General features: G+C 43.6%; 1 protein-coding gene across 1 annotated transcript; it reads left to right on the top strand.

The window, feature by feature from the left end:
• The first annotated feature begins 647 nt into the window (after positions 1-647).
• GPA33 (glycoprotein A33) lies at positions 648-11,425 on the top strand. Its single transcript, XM_056329448.1, has 7 exons — positions 648-1,039; positions 5,677-5,828; positions 6,751-6,961; positions 7,491-7,649; positions 9,912-10,025; positions 10,547-10,670; positions 11,298-11,425. Exons 1-7 carry the CDS (start codon positions 991-993, stop codon positions 11,377-11,379), a joined length of 891 nt encoding a protein of 296 aa, XP_056185423.1. The 5' UTR covers positions 648-990; the 3' UTR covers positions 11,380-11,425.
• The last annotated feature ends 3,773 nt before the right edge of the window (positions 11,426-15,198 follow it).

The raw sequence follows: 15,198 nt of genomic DNA, 5'->3' as shown, positions 1-15,198 counted from the left end.
GCTAAGACATAGAGCATAGACAACTATCCCAGATGGAGACATCCCTTCCTGCCTGTCGGCAGTGAGGCATTTAAAAGACATGCTAGCCAGCTGCACTCAATTAAATGTCACATCAGATGTTTGCCTGAGCTGCTGTCAGTCCTTTTATTCTTTGGTCAATCAGAGCAGCAGTTAGTTGTCCTTCCCAAGTGCCCATCCAGAACTTGTGAGCAGTGGCTGGACTTCACCGGGTACACAGCTAACACGCCACGAGCCACTCTGTTTATCTAACAGCCTTTTTCAGCGGACAGGTAGAAAGGACCTTTGGTACCTATGGCTGTTGTGCAAGCCACACGCTGGGACAGTTGAGCAGCAAGCATAAGAACCTGGCTGAGATGCATCTTCCCTATATTTAGATAGCCCAGTAGTCATCGAATTCTCCTAAATGACATATTCTTATAGGTATTTAAAGTAAGTGGAGTTCAGCACCTTGGTTCCTTAAAGCCTGGAAGTGGGCAGCTGCCTGCATTGTGAAACATTTCAATGCCTTAACTCTGGCCCCAGGCTCCCGTAATAAATATTTAAGATGAACGAGGCTTACCCTCCCCTAGTTACATGTCACCACATGCATGACTTCAGTTCAGTTGTTGTATTGTACACTCCCAGCCACCGCACCCTTCGGTTTGGCTCCTCTCTTGCTTTATGTACCTGGGTGTTAGGAGGAACAGGGAAAGGCAGTTTAACTGGGGAAGAAAGTTCACAGCTGGGGAAGGAGTCCACAGGTCTCCTCTCTGCCCCTAGGCAGAGAGCAGCAAGCAGCGCCGAAGCCGACTGGTGATCTGGCTCGTCATTCTGGCTGTGGGGAGCGGCAGACTGGAGAAGCGCTATAAAAGAGACCGAGAAAGTGAACCCGTGACAGCTATGTGAAGGAGCCCTTCCCCTAAAGCCAATCGCTTATTCAGCCACCTAGGGATTACAAGGAAGAGCACCTGGAGGTGACACAAAGGAGAGATGAGGAGGACAGCAATGGAAAGACTTTGGCCATTGGTTTTCAGCGCCAGTGAGTACTAATTTGGTTATGTCCTCAAGGGTTGGGTAGAAGGAAACAGCACTACAAGGTCCAAGTACTCCAACGGACTCTGTGTGTTTCTTTTCTTGTTTAGTAAAAGTTCCTTCATGTTTATGATCGGGCAGGTGTGTTTACCATCTCTGTGCTGAATGTCCAGACTCACAGGCAACTCCTAAAGCCACAAGGCAGTGTTGGGAACAAGAGAAGAATGCTGTTCTTTATGAGGCTGGAAAATATTTGTTTTAAAACCAGTTTCAATGGCTTCCATTACATACAATGTTTATCTCTGAAGAACTTCCTCAGCTGGAATTAGAAAAGTCTTTGGGTTTTATACTTTTATACATAAATCTGCATGTGCTGTAGGTCTCCGTCGCCTAAATCCTACTGTTTATGTGTACTTTGATAGAACTTGCGATCTCTCTCTATTATTTGCATCAAGGGGATGCACAACAATCCCTACTAACGCATATAAATCAGCCAGCTTGCCCTTTCTCATCCCACCTTGTGGAGACTGCAGTCTCAGTTCTACTGCTTTTTAACCTGTCTCATCGCCTCATACTGATGCTCCTACACCTCCTTCCAGGCTTCAAAGAAAGCTATGTACATGAAAATAGCTTAGGGTTTTTACCAAAAATCCTGAAAAACCTCACTTCAACAATAAGACCCACAAGAAAAAGAAATCCACAAAGTTTAACATAATTAGAAAAAGTGGATGTGCTCCATGTGCAACAGATGTGACTTCTCATGAGTTGATGACCATTATGTAAATTGTGTCAATTGGTATTCATTCTCCTTTTTCATTATTCTCACTTTCATGCTATTGGAATCACAGATGGGAAACACTTCAGAGCAGAAATATGTATGTTGGGTGAAGCCCTTCTTGCCTGTTTGGGCAGGACTCTAATGGTAATAATTCAGTGTTAAAATACTGGCCTGTGAAAAAAATTTTTGAAAAGGTCTAGTAGATTCCTGCATTTCGCTGGAGTGGAGAAATTGCACAGCACACGGCAGTGTTGGGATGCCGGAGCTGCCCTGAACGAGCTGCATCAGGATCTCAGCACAGGCTGGCGACTTCTGCTGCACAGCTTTTCACTGCAGTTGTGCAAATAACCGGTACTGCAAACGTCTTGCTGAAGGAAAAGCCCCGAACGGTCATTCTGAATCAAACAAACCTTTTACTTTTACTGGAAATTTCATGTTTAATAGGTTTCCCCTCTCCCACTTTGGAATTAAGTTTCAGCTAAATTCTGAGGTCAAGTATTGAATTAAAAGTCAGAGCATTAGGAGACTAAATAAAACATTTCCACTTTTCCTGCTTTTCTTACTAGCCAAATCTACCAAGGGAAATCAGCAATAATAATTTTGCTTGATCAGAATCTCAATGTTTTCAGCAAACAGAATATTCCTCTAATTGTTTCCAGCCCTATTAATTGCCCTTCAGTCTGTTTTGATTAATACTTAGTAAGGAATGTGAAAGTAGACCCGTCACTTTGATTTGCTTCTTCCTTTGCACAAGTACAGATGTTGAACCTGAGCAGCAGGAGATAAAAACCTTCTCAATTTCTTAAAATGTTATAAACATAGTAATTGATAGCACACACAAGCATAATTCTAAGGCTTAAATCGATGTGATGCCACCCCTCTATACTATATAGGCTATTCATCCTCTCTCCCTTCTTGAAGTTCTCTCAGAATCGGCCCTCCCCTCCCTTCGGCTGTACTTTGAATAGATTCTGTTTTCTCTCAGAAAAAAAACAGCCAACCCCTGAAGAATAACCCCCAGTTTTTAGACATGTTGCCTATGGCCAGCTGCCTGTGGGTGACTGTAAATAAGTGAAACGAGGTGAAGACAGGGAAGGAGGAAACTGGCGTGAGTCAATGGCATCTAGAATGAAACCCTGCAGCTTCCCTGAGAGCCAGAAGAAGGCCTAAAGAGGAGGAGTGGGAGCCAGAAAGGGATGTCGTGGGTGAAAAATGGGAGAGCATCAGAAGCTGGGCGCTGGGGCGATAGCAACAGATGAAGAAGCGGTCTCGCTTGTTACGGACTGTGTCTCTTGTATGCAGTGTTTGCTTCAGCTGTTCCCCTAGTCTGCACCAAAGACGTTTGGGAAAAAAAACCAAACATATTTATCGTAGGATTTGAGTCACCCACCTGGAAGAAGGAAAATCACCCGTGAAAGGAAGCCTTAGGGCTGGGCAGTCTCTGCCCTGCCTCAGGGCTGAGTTAATGACCCGTCAGTGAACCCTGCCCTGGTGGAACCAGTTTCTGAGCCACAAAAGGATCAAGAAATGGGGTTTGCTCCATCTCCTAGTACAGTCAGCGGTCCTGCTACTTAAATGCAGGAAAGCATCTCTATCCAGTCACAACAGGCAACGGGAAAGCTTTCATAGGTGTCTCATACAGAGATACGATGAAAACAACATTCAGAAAGACTGGCAGGGCTACACAAACACGGGCCTTGCACTGGATGCTCCAGAGCAGGGAAGGACCTGGGAGTGGCTGCAATAAAACCACGTTAGAAATACTTTGCCCTGCTGGGTTCCTTCTCATAGCTGTCAGTGGCTGTAAATGAATTAATCCCCGAGAGAACAGAAACCACTACCACCACGACACAGAGGAAGAGACTAAAATGCACGCTTAGCTAATTAACTGTGCCAGACCACAGAACAACTCTGTGATGGGTCAGGGAATGCAGAAAGATGGGAACTTTGGCTAAAAAGCAGATCCCTGCGCCAGCTGTTCCGTGTAACCCTGTGCAATTGCTGGAATCGCTACCAGCAGGGTTCCAGCACAGGGACAACAGAACCTTTTGGGTCCCTGTGCTGTTATCCTAGGGGACACTGGCGTTCACTGCTGTGAATTGAACAGTGCTGTTAAGGATCTCTTAAAAGCTCTGGTCATGCTCAGCTCGCCAATGGCTTGCTCTGACTGGGATAATACGTGTAGCTGCAGCCTTTTCCTGCCTAACAAAGCACGTATTCACCATCGGTTCGCAACTCAAGGTGGAATCCAGATGGCCTTTGCTCTCTCCCTTACACATCACGCTCCCACATAGGCCTACCCTGGACAGAGATGTGGCAGACTGAGGACCCAAAGCTTGCTGGAGGCAACTTGGCAGGCAAATCCTCTCTGGGGGAACACTGACTCAGCCTGGTTTGTTCAGAAGCAAACCTTCACCACTAAACACAGCAAGTTCCTCTGGGGGACATCTCTGCCCTCCTCCACTTTCCTCCTTACTGGACCACGTTCCTCTCTGCCATGGGAGTGCCTCTGAGCAGCACTCTGCCACAGCACAAGCAAACTAGTAGGCTGCAACAAGGCTTTTACCATCGGTCAGATTCTACTGTCTGTGCTGTACCTTCATACTCTTCAGGCTAATCCCTCTGCTGCATGCTTCTCCTTGCCTCTCCTACATCCAGGGCACTCTCACTCCTCCCTCTACTTCTTCCACGTCTCTCTTCATTGGCTGCTCCTCTTCCATACGGTCCTTAGAGCTATTTAACTACTTAGCAGGAACCAGCCACAGCTGCACCTTATCCACATCAGCCAACCTGCCACCCCTTAAGCCAGCCCACAGCCGTATATTGTTAATTAACCCAGCTGCATTCCTCTACAGCACTGCATTCCTCTACAGCACTCCATTCCTTACCTTCTTGCCCTCTCTCTAACTTGTTTCAGACTTAAGATTTTTCTTGACTGATTTAGTTTGGTGCCATAAACCAAACCCAACCCACAAACTGTAAGGAGAAAGCAGGTGGGTTTTAAACATAGGTTGCCACAGGCATGAAGGTCAGCTATGGCAGGGCAGAGGTAAACCTCCAGCTCAGTCCTGAGAGAACTAAAACCTGCCACTAGTTAAAGCTCAGGTATGATGAATTAAGCATCAAGTCAAACAGCATCCAGCATACAAGAAACACCTACCCTGTGCCCTGCGTGCTTCACCAGGGCATAGAAGAATTGCTGTTTTATTCAATGCTCAGCTATTCCTGTGTTCCACAGGCAGGAGCTACAGTTCTTGGAGAAAGGTGACTACTACCGTACTAATTCTTAAAAACAAATTGCTATTCTTCTCTTGTTTGTTTCAAGGTCTCTTTGCTTTTCTAGGTTTTTCTCTTTTTCAGGGCATTACATGAACAGGTTTTGATTCCCTAGCACAAAATGTCACTTCTCTATGGACTTGGATCGAGGCAAGTTATTTGATAGTGTTCCTGATCCCTGAAATTTGACAATATCAATTTGTTAGGTTAGCCTGAATCCTTAAGACCGCTGATGCACTTGTATTATCTGTTTATCTGTCTCACTCTGTACATTTAGACCTGTCAAAGGATGTCAGTCACACTCAAAGAGGGCTCAGAACAAAAAACCAAACATCTTCATAAATTCCATGGCAATGTATGTCCAGGTAAAGAAGAACAGAAACGAGGAACAGAAAGCAGAGTTTAGCTCCCAGGCACCCTACGCAGCAGCCTCCTATAGTCAACCAGCCACAGCGTGCATCACCTCTTGCTCAGTGGGGAATGCCAGGAATGATGGAGGGGATGTGGGGTTATTCCAAAAGCCAAAGAGACAAAACATGGAATCCAGATGTCATTAATTTTGCTGAGTACAGAATTCATTCTCTTCCTAGTTCTGGTGACTGCTCATGCCCTCACTGTGGAAGCACCTGACAAGGAAATACAGGTGGCACGAGGGAACAACGTTACTCTCCACTGTCATTTTAAAACTGAGGCTTCTGTTGTCTCAGGAGATGTTGTTGTCTGGAGGAAAATCAATAGCGAGGTAAATCAAGTTGCATAACAAAACGTATGGTAGGATATCCAAGAGGGGAGTGGGAGGAGAGGTGGAAGCAGGGCTGTGGGCAGGAATGTATGCTGGAAGAAAAAGATTCCTTCAAAACTTCCTTTAATCTCAGAACTATGCAAACAGAAACTCTGGTTCTAGATGCAATTTATCCCAGACCTATTGCATGATACTAGGCAAGCCCCCACCATTCTCTTTCCTCTCTTGGTCTTGCAACTCTGTATTGAGGATACATCACTGTATATGCTGTGGGTTTACATCTATTAAAATATGTGAAATACTCAGATATTTTATAAAAAGATGTATATATTTAAGTATATGTATCATATACATATTTATATATATACACATATATCGGATACTATGCTATATAAAAAGTTTTGATGATAATAGTACATGGAGAGATTCTTGAGGTCTCCTACCTTCATAGAGAGTATTTGAATGTAAAGAGACCTCTGAAGTTCTCTCGACTAATTCTTGGGAATTAGTGAGAGGGGAACCAGCCTTTGGGTATCTCCTTGCAGTAACTGCCAAGGGTCTCTTCTCTGAAGATCCTTGCTGGAAAAAAGCAAGGGAGTTTGTGTAATCATAGGGGAATTCGATCAACATGTGGACCTCAGGCAAGTGTCACAGTGTTCTGTCACGGAGAGGAAAGGTGGATAAGCCTCAGCAAAAGAAACCAGTTGTGTCTGACTTCAGATAAGGTGGGAGAAGGGGACTCCAAACAGAAACCCCGCCCCTTTTGAATTTCTGTTTTTCTTGGCTTTTTGGCAAACTCAGGCAGTTTCAGGCCCTCTTTTCCAAGCTGCTCTTCTTTTAAGAGTGGGATAAACCATCAAGTTAGGTTGTAGACTTACACAGAAGACACTGCGACTGATCATTTTCCCTCCCTCCCTATCAGGATGATGCTGTCACTAGGTATTTTGATGGACTTGTACAGTATGGCAAGGGCTATGAAAACCGTATACAGTTTAGCGGTGATGTAAGCAAAGGGGACATCAGCATCACCATCAATGCAGTGACCATGGAAGACAACGGGACATATGTATGCAGCGTTCGTCTGAGGAATGACCCCCCCAGGCATACCGCAACCTTGTCGCTTTTTGTCCTTGGTAAGCATGATGGAGGCAACACCCGATCCCTTAAGACAAAACTCTTTTATTTGTTGACAACGGATCTTCTAACAGAAAAAATCTTGCCCAGGAAGTCATCATCCACAATTCCATCTGGTCTTTTCCTACTACTATGGAAGCAGGTTGGAGGGCTTAGAGCACCCACCTCCCTTAGATAACCTGACTGTAGAAAATAGTCTTTATAGTTCACTTTCCTAGTAACTCCTGCCCCATGACATGGCATTCCTCATTCCCCCTGTGGCTTGCCATACTCCAGTTACCAAAAGGTGAGTTACCCAACACTATTAGACGTATCCCAAAAAGCATTTTACAATTCCTTCTTGGCTGACCAGTGCCAAGAAGGGAGAAACAAATTAGAGACAAGTTCACTCCAGTTCCTTTCAGAAGAAGGTGGCAGGTGCAAGACCACCCTCTGTTTAGCAGGAATAAAAAGCACTGGTGAAGAAGATGGGTTGAAACAAAAAACTACTTCTGATTAATACAATTCCTTCCTTTTTTCTTCCTTCAGTTGCACCATCCAAGCCAGAATGCAAGATTTTGGGGACAGCAGAATACGGTCATACAATCAATCTGACCTGTGTTTCTCACGAGGGCTCCCCAAAGCCCAGGTACACTTGGCAAAGCTTCAACGTACAAAATGAGCCCCGTGTACTAAGAACAACAGAAGGTATGTGAAATTCAGATGTCAAGTCTTTGAGCTCTCTCTAGATCAGGGTTGGAAAGATTTTGAGATGCAAATACAAAAACACACTTAAAGGCTTTTTCTAGAAAGTTCTTTGACCAGGATTTTGAAAAGCTGTCTTTTTGATACAAGACACACTCCTGAGTAACTTAGCCAGGGGAAAAGGACTGTGACCTAAAGTAACAATGGTCAGTAAGATTTTCACTTCAGCTCTCACCGGGCGAGAAAGCTGGCTCACCAGACAGAAATCATTACTTTTCAGTTGCTGGGTGTAACATGAGGAATAGCACCGAAGTTTCTAACTGGTGTGTCTTTATATCCCAGCTTGCTCGACACTGACCAGGTTGCTTTCTGGGGTGAAGGCACAGAAAAGCTGGCTCTGGCAGCAACTCTCCTTCCAGAGGTGACTCCTCACCTAGAGGAAGGTGGTATGAGAAACAGTTATGCCATGCCTGCGTTGAGCATAAATGAGACTTCTGGCTCTTTAAGACTGCCACACAAGCCCCCAGTATTTTATTTACTTTAAGTCAGAATCTGGAAAAAAATTGAACTGAATTTCCACGGCAGGACCTCGGTAGAACTATTTGCACAGAAAGTTGGGTTTCGTATTCTCTGAAGTGCAGTAGTGACAAGAGGACTCAGATTTATTCCTTTAAACAACTTTGTTTCTTCCTGGCACGTTCAACTCCAGAAAGACTGAGTAAGTTAAACCAGGAAGGGCAGGTTCAGGTACTGTTATAGCATCGCTATAGAGATTAACTAAATATGATCAGACTCGACAGGGATATTCGCAGCTCATTAGCCGATTCTTGCGTAAATTATGCCAGAGACATCACCAGCAGGGGCACAAGCCTTATTCATTCGTCTGACTGGCCACTAAGTGGTGCCAACGCATCACGCACAGCCCTGAACGTCCCGGGATTTGTGCCCTTCCAGCAGCAGGTGCCTGCTGGAATCCTGGTCTTCCCTGGGCAGGGGTCTCTTCTGATCCATTTCCACCTCCGTCCTGTTCCCATCAGAGCATCCATGCCCAAGCAGTGTGCCGACTGTCCCTTTCTGCCCCAACCTGGCTGGACACCTGCTGTCGCTACAAGCAATTTCCTTCTGTGCTAAGCAAGTCCCAGCTCTGCAGAGTGTGCAGAATCCTCTTAGGAGCTGCTCCAAAATTGATAGTATCTGACCTGCATTTTTCCCAGTTTGATTCACCAGTCAATTACTTTTGATTTAATATAGGAGGATTTGCAGTCCACTTATAGACTGCAACTCTGAAAGCTAGAAACAGCCCCCTGGAAGGAAAGTGTGTGTGTGTGTGTAAATATATATATATAGAGAGAGAGAAGCAAGCATGGACAGTATGTAGACACTAAAAAAACAAACAAAAAATTAAAATCAAGCATGCAGGCTGTTATTTCTTGGTTTGCATGCTCTTTTACTGTCCAGCGGTAGGCACCAGCAGAGACTAAACAGAATCCCAGTCCCACAAGTAGGCTGGAAAGCAGTGAGATCACAGGGAAAATACAAGGAAGTCACTGTCAAGTATTCAGAGTTTTTTGCTTTTAGAGTAGGAATCTGGACCTTTATCAGTACATCACAAGCAAAAAGCATGGACTACGCGTATAAATGTCAGCTGGAGACTAACAAATAGAAATGACAGAGCTGAGCTTTACCGTATGTTCTGTTAGGCTGGACAGAAAACACTGCTGTATCACAGCAATTCCATGTCACTGCATTTTCTTTCCTCATTTTTTTTCACAGCCTGCTTGGCCGCTCCCAGACTAGAAAACTATTTCCCCCACTGCTAAATAATTCAGACCTGACGTCCTAAGAGCTGGAGGACTGAAAAGCATTTTGTTGTTCCACGAGTTAATTCATCAGATGGCCAGTTCTCAAAGCCAGATGCTGGTTTGGGCCATCTCACATTTCTCAGCAAAATCCAATGTAAAAAAGCTCTCGCTAAGCACAAATTCTTCTTCACCCTCCACCTACAATTTTCTTTCTAAAAGGAACGTTCAAGTGCCACATGTTCCCTGTAATCACAACGGCACGCTTGCGTTTGTCCTCCCACAAATCACACCCAAAGCTAGGGAAAGCACAGCAGCTCCCGAGCAAGGCGGAGCAATCCATCAGTTTTAATAACTTCTCATGGCTCCAGCTACCCTGGGCTGGAATTGAAGGGCTGCTGTCCCCACTTCCTTCCCTGCTTTAATTCTTTTCTTTTTTTTCAACTGGATTTGTGCTTCACAACAGGGGAACAAATAACGCTGAAGAACATCTCAGCAGATACCTCTGGCTTTTACATCTGCACTTCAACCAACATTGTGGGGAAGGAATTTTGCAACATGACGGTCAGCGTTGTGCCACGTAAGAGACGGGGTTGCTTACTGGAAGGGTGGTACCAGAGAAAGCATTCTGGCTGCGTGGCCAAGGATTAATGGAGGAAACGCACACACAAGTATAAAATTCTGCTTTCTCGCAAAAAAAAAATAGCGCGCTTTTTCTACCTTTAGGAGAGATACTCTGCATTGGTTTACATGCTAATAGAGTACTCACTAACTCATAGAGTACTTCACAGATGACAAAAAAAGCGTAGAGTAAGATAAAACAAAGTCCCTAAAGTCTGAAAGCGAACTGTATCGACAGTTGTTGTTCAGCTCCACAGGCTCCTCCCTATCACGGTCCAACCAGTTGCTCCTGCACACTTACCAGACACCCAGTGCAGAATTCGTTCCAGTTGCTGCAGTCAGACACAGGTGGCTCCCACTCAGCCTGGCCCCGGCAGTGAGATCTGACACCCGGCGGTGGGATTTGAAGTCCAGTGGTTGTGCTGGCTGCATGTGGTACGCATCTCACTGCAAAGGGCTAATTCTTTTCTTCCTGTACAGCATCCATGAACATAGCTCTTTACGCTGGCATCGCTGGTGGAGCTCTTGCTGCAGTTTTAGTTATTGGTATTTTAGCCTATTGCTGCTGCTGTCGGGCGGACAAGGACAAGGACTATGAGATGACGTAAGTACCTTTCTCTAGAAAAGTGAACAGGATATATGAAGGGTTCATGTTCCCCCTCTGGCATCAACATATGTAGTGGAAAGCACAGGAGAAAAAAAGAAATCAAGGAAAGCGTGCACTGCTTTTTCCTTTCAGTTTCTACCCAAGTGGCTCCCATCTCTTCTCATGGAATATGACCAGTATTACCAGACACCTTTGTGGTCTCTGGGGTAGAAGCCAAACATTCAAACTCTGGCACTGAATTAGCAAGCCCAAGTCAGTCAAGCGTGCACAGCTACTTGATAAGCAAAGCACAGGCTGTTTCTCATTTCTCCAAATCCCTGTAGTAGCTGTTTCTGTCCTTCCTAGTCTAAATCACCATGAGGTTCTGTACTCAGAATTACGGCTCCAAGACAGAAACTTTTTGTTTATTCTCATGATAGAAACAGACCACTGGAAGAAAAGTGAGATGAGAAAAGATACACCAGTCACCCTTTCTCTTGCATCACCAGCAAGACTCTCTCTAGAGCGATTCAGTAAAACCGCACGCCAGCTTAGAGCAGTCTAAAACCATCCTAACACAAAAGCTCTTCAGTAAAATTTCTAGCTGGTTTTAATTAATACCTCTACTCCTGAACAATGTTTCAGGGAGCAAGAAGATAGAAATGAACCCTCCATGGATATGCCTACAAGGAATCAGAGAGCAGAGGATGGTTTTGAAGATGAATGAAGAAAGAAGCAGGAGTCCAATGCCATCTTCAGGATCTGCTGAGGCACAGAACCGCTGTAGAAAAGAAATCAATCCCTCTTTCTTACTGCAAGGTTTTTTTGAATAATATGATGAAAACTAATGGCTCTGCCTTCAAGTTCTGGGAGAGAATATCCTTGCCTCCCTGGAAAGAAGTACTTAACCTACAATGAGCACTAATACAACCTCATAGCAGAAACGTGGACACGAAGCACTGTTTCACCCAGTCATCCAAAAATAACCATTCTTCTAGACTTCCCATTTTCTGAAAAAAGAAGCCAGGCAGATCTGTTTGGAGAACAGAGTTGCTGCTGTATCTCCAGATCCACAGAAGGTTTCAAGGTCACCATCGAGGAAGGGTGGTATTGTTTATGGTGTTACACAAAGACGTAAGCTGTGCATGGTCCAGTACAGAAGTTATTTTATGCAAACTGAAGAAAGCTGATCTTTAAGGATATTTTATTAAATGTGTTCTTTGTATATATTATACATGAACATATAAATAAAAAACCCGAAAAAATTCACGTGACCGATGAAAGTCTCCTGTTTGGGGCAGCAATGCATACTGGATAGAAGGGATAAGGTAAGAAGTTATATGGATTTGTAACTGGCAGCTGGTAAAATCTAGAAACAGTCTACTAGCCTACATACTGTCAGATTCCTGAACTTATGAGTTCCAGCTCAGAAAGCTCCTAAATATTGATTTTTATTACATTATCCTTTTCTCCTCACTGTTGCATGGGCAAACCAGAAATAGTCCATTGCTCCTGCTGCTGCTTCTGAAAAAGTGACAGCATGAGAACACATACGTGGCAAGTACCTCTTTAATAAAAAGAAGGGGAAAAAAAAAAGAAAAGAGGGGGGAAAGAGGAAAAAAGCTTTTTATTCAAAGTTGTAACAATTCAATCAGAAGTGCTGTATGTGCAAAATGTGTGCAAATGCGGAGAGAACTTCTATCACTAGTATCTTATCTTTGGAAGAGAATGGACTGTCTGTCCCAAAGACTGTTAATGTGGTTGGCATTAAAGGTCATTGTTGGGGGGGAGGGTGTGGCTTTTGTTTTGTTGTTTTATTATTTTTAAGACATGGTCAATAAATTTCTTACACTACAGTATTTACCCTTTCAAAGCTCTCTATTGCATCTTCGACTTCAGGAGTTTCAGAAACTTACTGCAACGCCTCCTACACACCCTTTACCCCCAAGCAGTTACTTTTAAATCTGTAACAAAAATCTAAAATACAACTTCAAAAAAGAACCAGCAAGCCTCCTACACATGGGCAGCATTTTCTAGATTCTGAACTATGCAAATCAGACTACCAGAATCGCTATTCTGGCTTGCTTTCTGGCTGCCTTTGTTTTACAATTATTCTTAAAATTACAAATATTCTTAAAATATACTTAAAATTATTCATTTGTACTGGTAACAACTGCCAAGACCAACAACCAGAGTTCTTTTACCATGTCCATACAAACCCAAATCTCTCTGGCAAAGAACCACCTCAAATGCAGCTCGGCAAGACATTCGGAGGACCTGTTCCCATGCTTAGTTGAGATGCATGACAAAACATTGCAAAAATGGATGACTAAAAAAAAAAAAATTCGCACGCAGAAGCTAAAGGCAGATAAAACCCCAGGTACATAGCTCAGAAACAGAGCTGATAAGGATGTTATTCTTTTTTGTAACAAGGAAGTATAGTATGAATTATCTAATTAGCATTGTAACAAGTTTTAACTGTGAAACAAAAGCTATCTCTTTTGTACATGTTACAGCCATTAGTCAGCACTCCCTCACAAACACCTATATACCCTGGGACTGAAGAGGGTTTTGCTGAGGGATAATCGTGTGGATTCTCAAAGATCTTAACTGGAAAGACCAGAAAAAGGATTGGACAATTACCAGAAGTATTTATGACCAGAAACTGGCTCTGGCCTCTATAAACTATTTTAACACTGCGCTGCCTATCCCACACTCTTCACTTTTAGGACATGTAATGCTTAATTGCTGCTTGTCACCTGAAGTCTTGGAGTAACTTTTGCACGTGGATCATTCTAAGCATAAAGAAAAATGCAGATTAACAAAGCTGCATTAAGTTATCTGAAGAAACCAGCCACAAAATACAGAAGAGATGATGTAATTTCCCCCAAAACCATGGATCCAATTCTCTGTAAGCAGGTTCCGTAGGAACTAGCAGGGGAAAAAGTGAGAAAGTCAAACTTGACAACCATTAAAGCAGAACTACTTACATTCTGCAACGCAAGTTCAGTTCTACACCAGCAAATAAACTAAGTGATAGCACATAGAGAGACAGCTAAGACATTTCAGTGTTGCTTATCATTTTTTTCCCTTTGTCTTTTAATAAGACTAGCATTTTTGAAGTTGTGTATTTATCGGAATGCTACATGTATTTTTTTCTCAACCAATTTGTTAAACTCAGCCAGCCAGAAATACACATATTCAAATCCCTATCTTACTCCAAGGTTTTCCTGTAACTAAATTAATTACCTTTAATTAATTTCACCACATGGAAGGGACCCACGCTGGAGCAGTGTGTAAAGAACTGCAGCCCTTGAGAAAGGCTCACACTGGAGAAGTTCTGGAGCGTCTCCCGTGGGAGGGACTGACCCCAGCCCTATTCCCTGTCCCCCTGCACCACTCGGTGGGGAGGAGATAGAGAAATCAGGAATTAAGTTAAGCCTGCGAAAAAGTGAGGGGTGAGGGGAAGGTGGGTTTTCTGATTTGAACTCTAATAAATTACACTAATTTCCCCAAGTTGATTCTGGTTTGCCCATGAGGGTAACTGCTGAGTGATCCCCCTGCCCTTATCTCGACCCAGAAGCCTTTCATTATATTTCTTCTCCCCTGTCCCATTGAGGAGGGGAGTCACAGAGCAGCTCTGGTGGGCATCCAGCCAGGGCCAAAACACCACAACAGCCTATAGTAAAATTACTGTTTAGTTATGTTCAGCTTTCACATGGAAGAATATGCACATATAAGCTTTACCTGTACATGAACAGGAAGAACCATAACACAGGATTTAAGCCCTCACCAAATCATTTTCCCATCTGAAGGACTGTTGGGATCTGTTAACCCAAGAGGAAGAGCCACCACAGTAAGATTTTGATACATCATTACATAGTAATATGTGTTTTGGCAAGCATATCAAGAGGATATTTGAAGATTACCTAGTTTTCCTTCTGACCCTACCCCAGCAACCTGCAACAGGCCATTTACCCTATCACAAAGTATACAAAGGAAGGAAAAGAAGTCCACTTCATCAGTCTAGCAACCCAATAAAAAGGCAGGCCAGAAATCCTGTGTGCAGTTTGAATAATGGGCTCACCCTGCACTGCTCAAAGCAGTTACATTAACCAGGGCTATACCATATTTCCCTCTTGTGTTTAAAGGGAAACTGCCTCTTCACTTCCCAGCTTTAATTGTTTTCATTCACATTAACATTTTTTGCTTGCTTACAACATTCTGAAAGCAATACACTATACGGCTTACTGGGGGAAAAAAAAAGTTAGTTGTTTGTTCCTAATATCAGTCACTCAGCTTTTAAGATTTATTCTTATCTAGGCACTTTTCATCCAAGGAACTCAAATGACTACTGAATGTTGCAAGCAAATCACTATCATTTATGAGTGACAGAGTGACGGGATAAAAGTTAAAGGACCTGACTGGAGACGCAGATCACCACAATGCAGGAGAAGCACGAAGATAAGGACAAATCAGGATTCCCAGACCTCTCATACACCCTGCAAGGCAAGTATTCTGATCATCACAGGCAAGTATTCTGATC

Source organism: Falco biarmicus, chromosome 2 (assembly GCF_023638135.1).
Source record: "Falco biarmicus isolate bFalBia1 chromosome 2, bFalBia1.pri, whole genome shotgun sequence".
In the NCBI taxonomy this organism is placed as follows: Eukaryota; Metazoa; Chordata; class Aves; order Falconiformes; family Falconidae; genus Falco; species Falco biarmicus.
The sequence above is the reverse complement of the archived record's forward strand: the minus strand, read 5'-3'. Positions and strand labels throughout refer to the sequence as shown.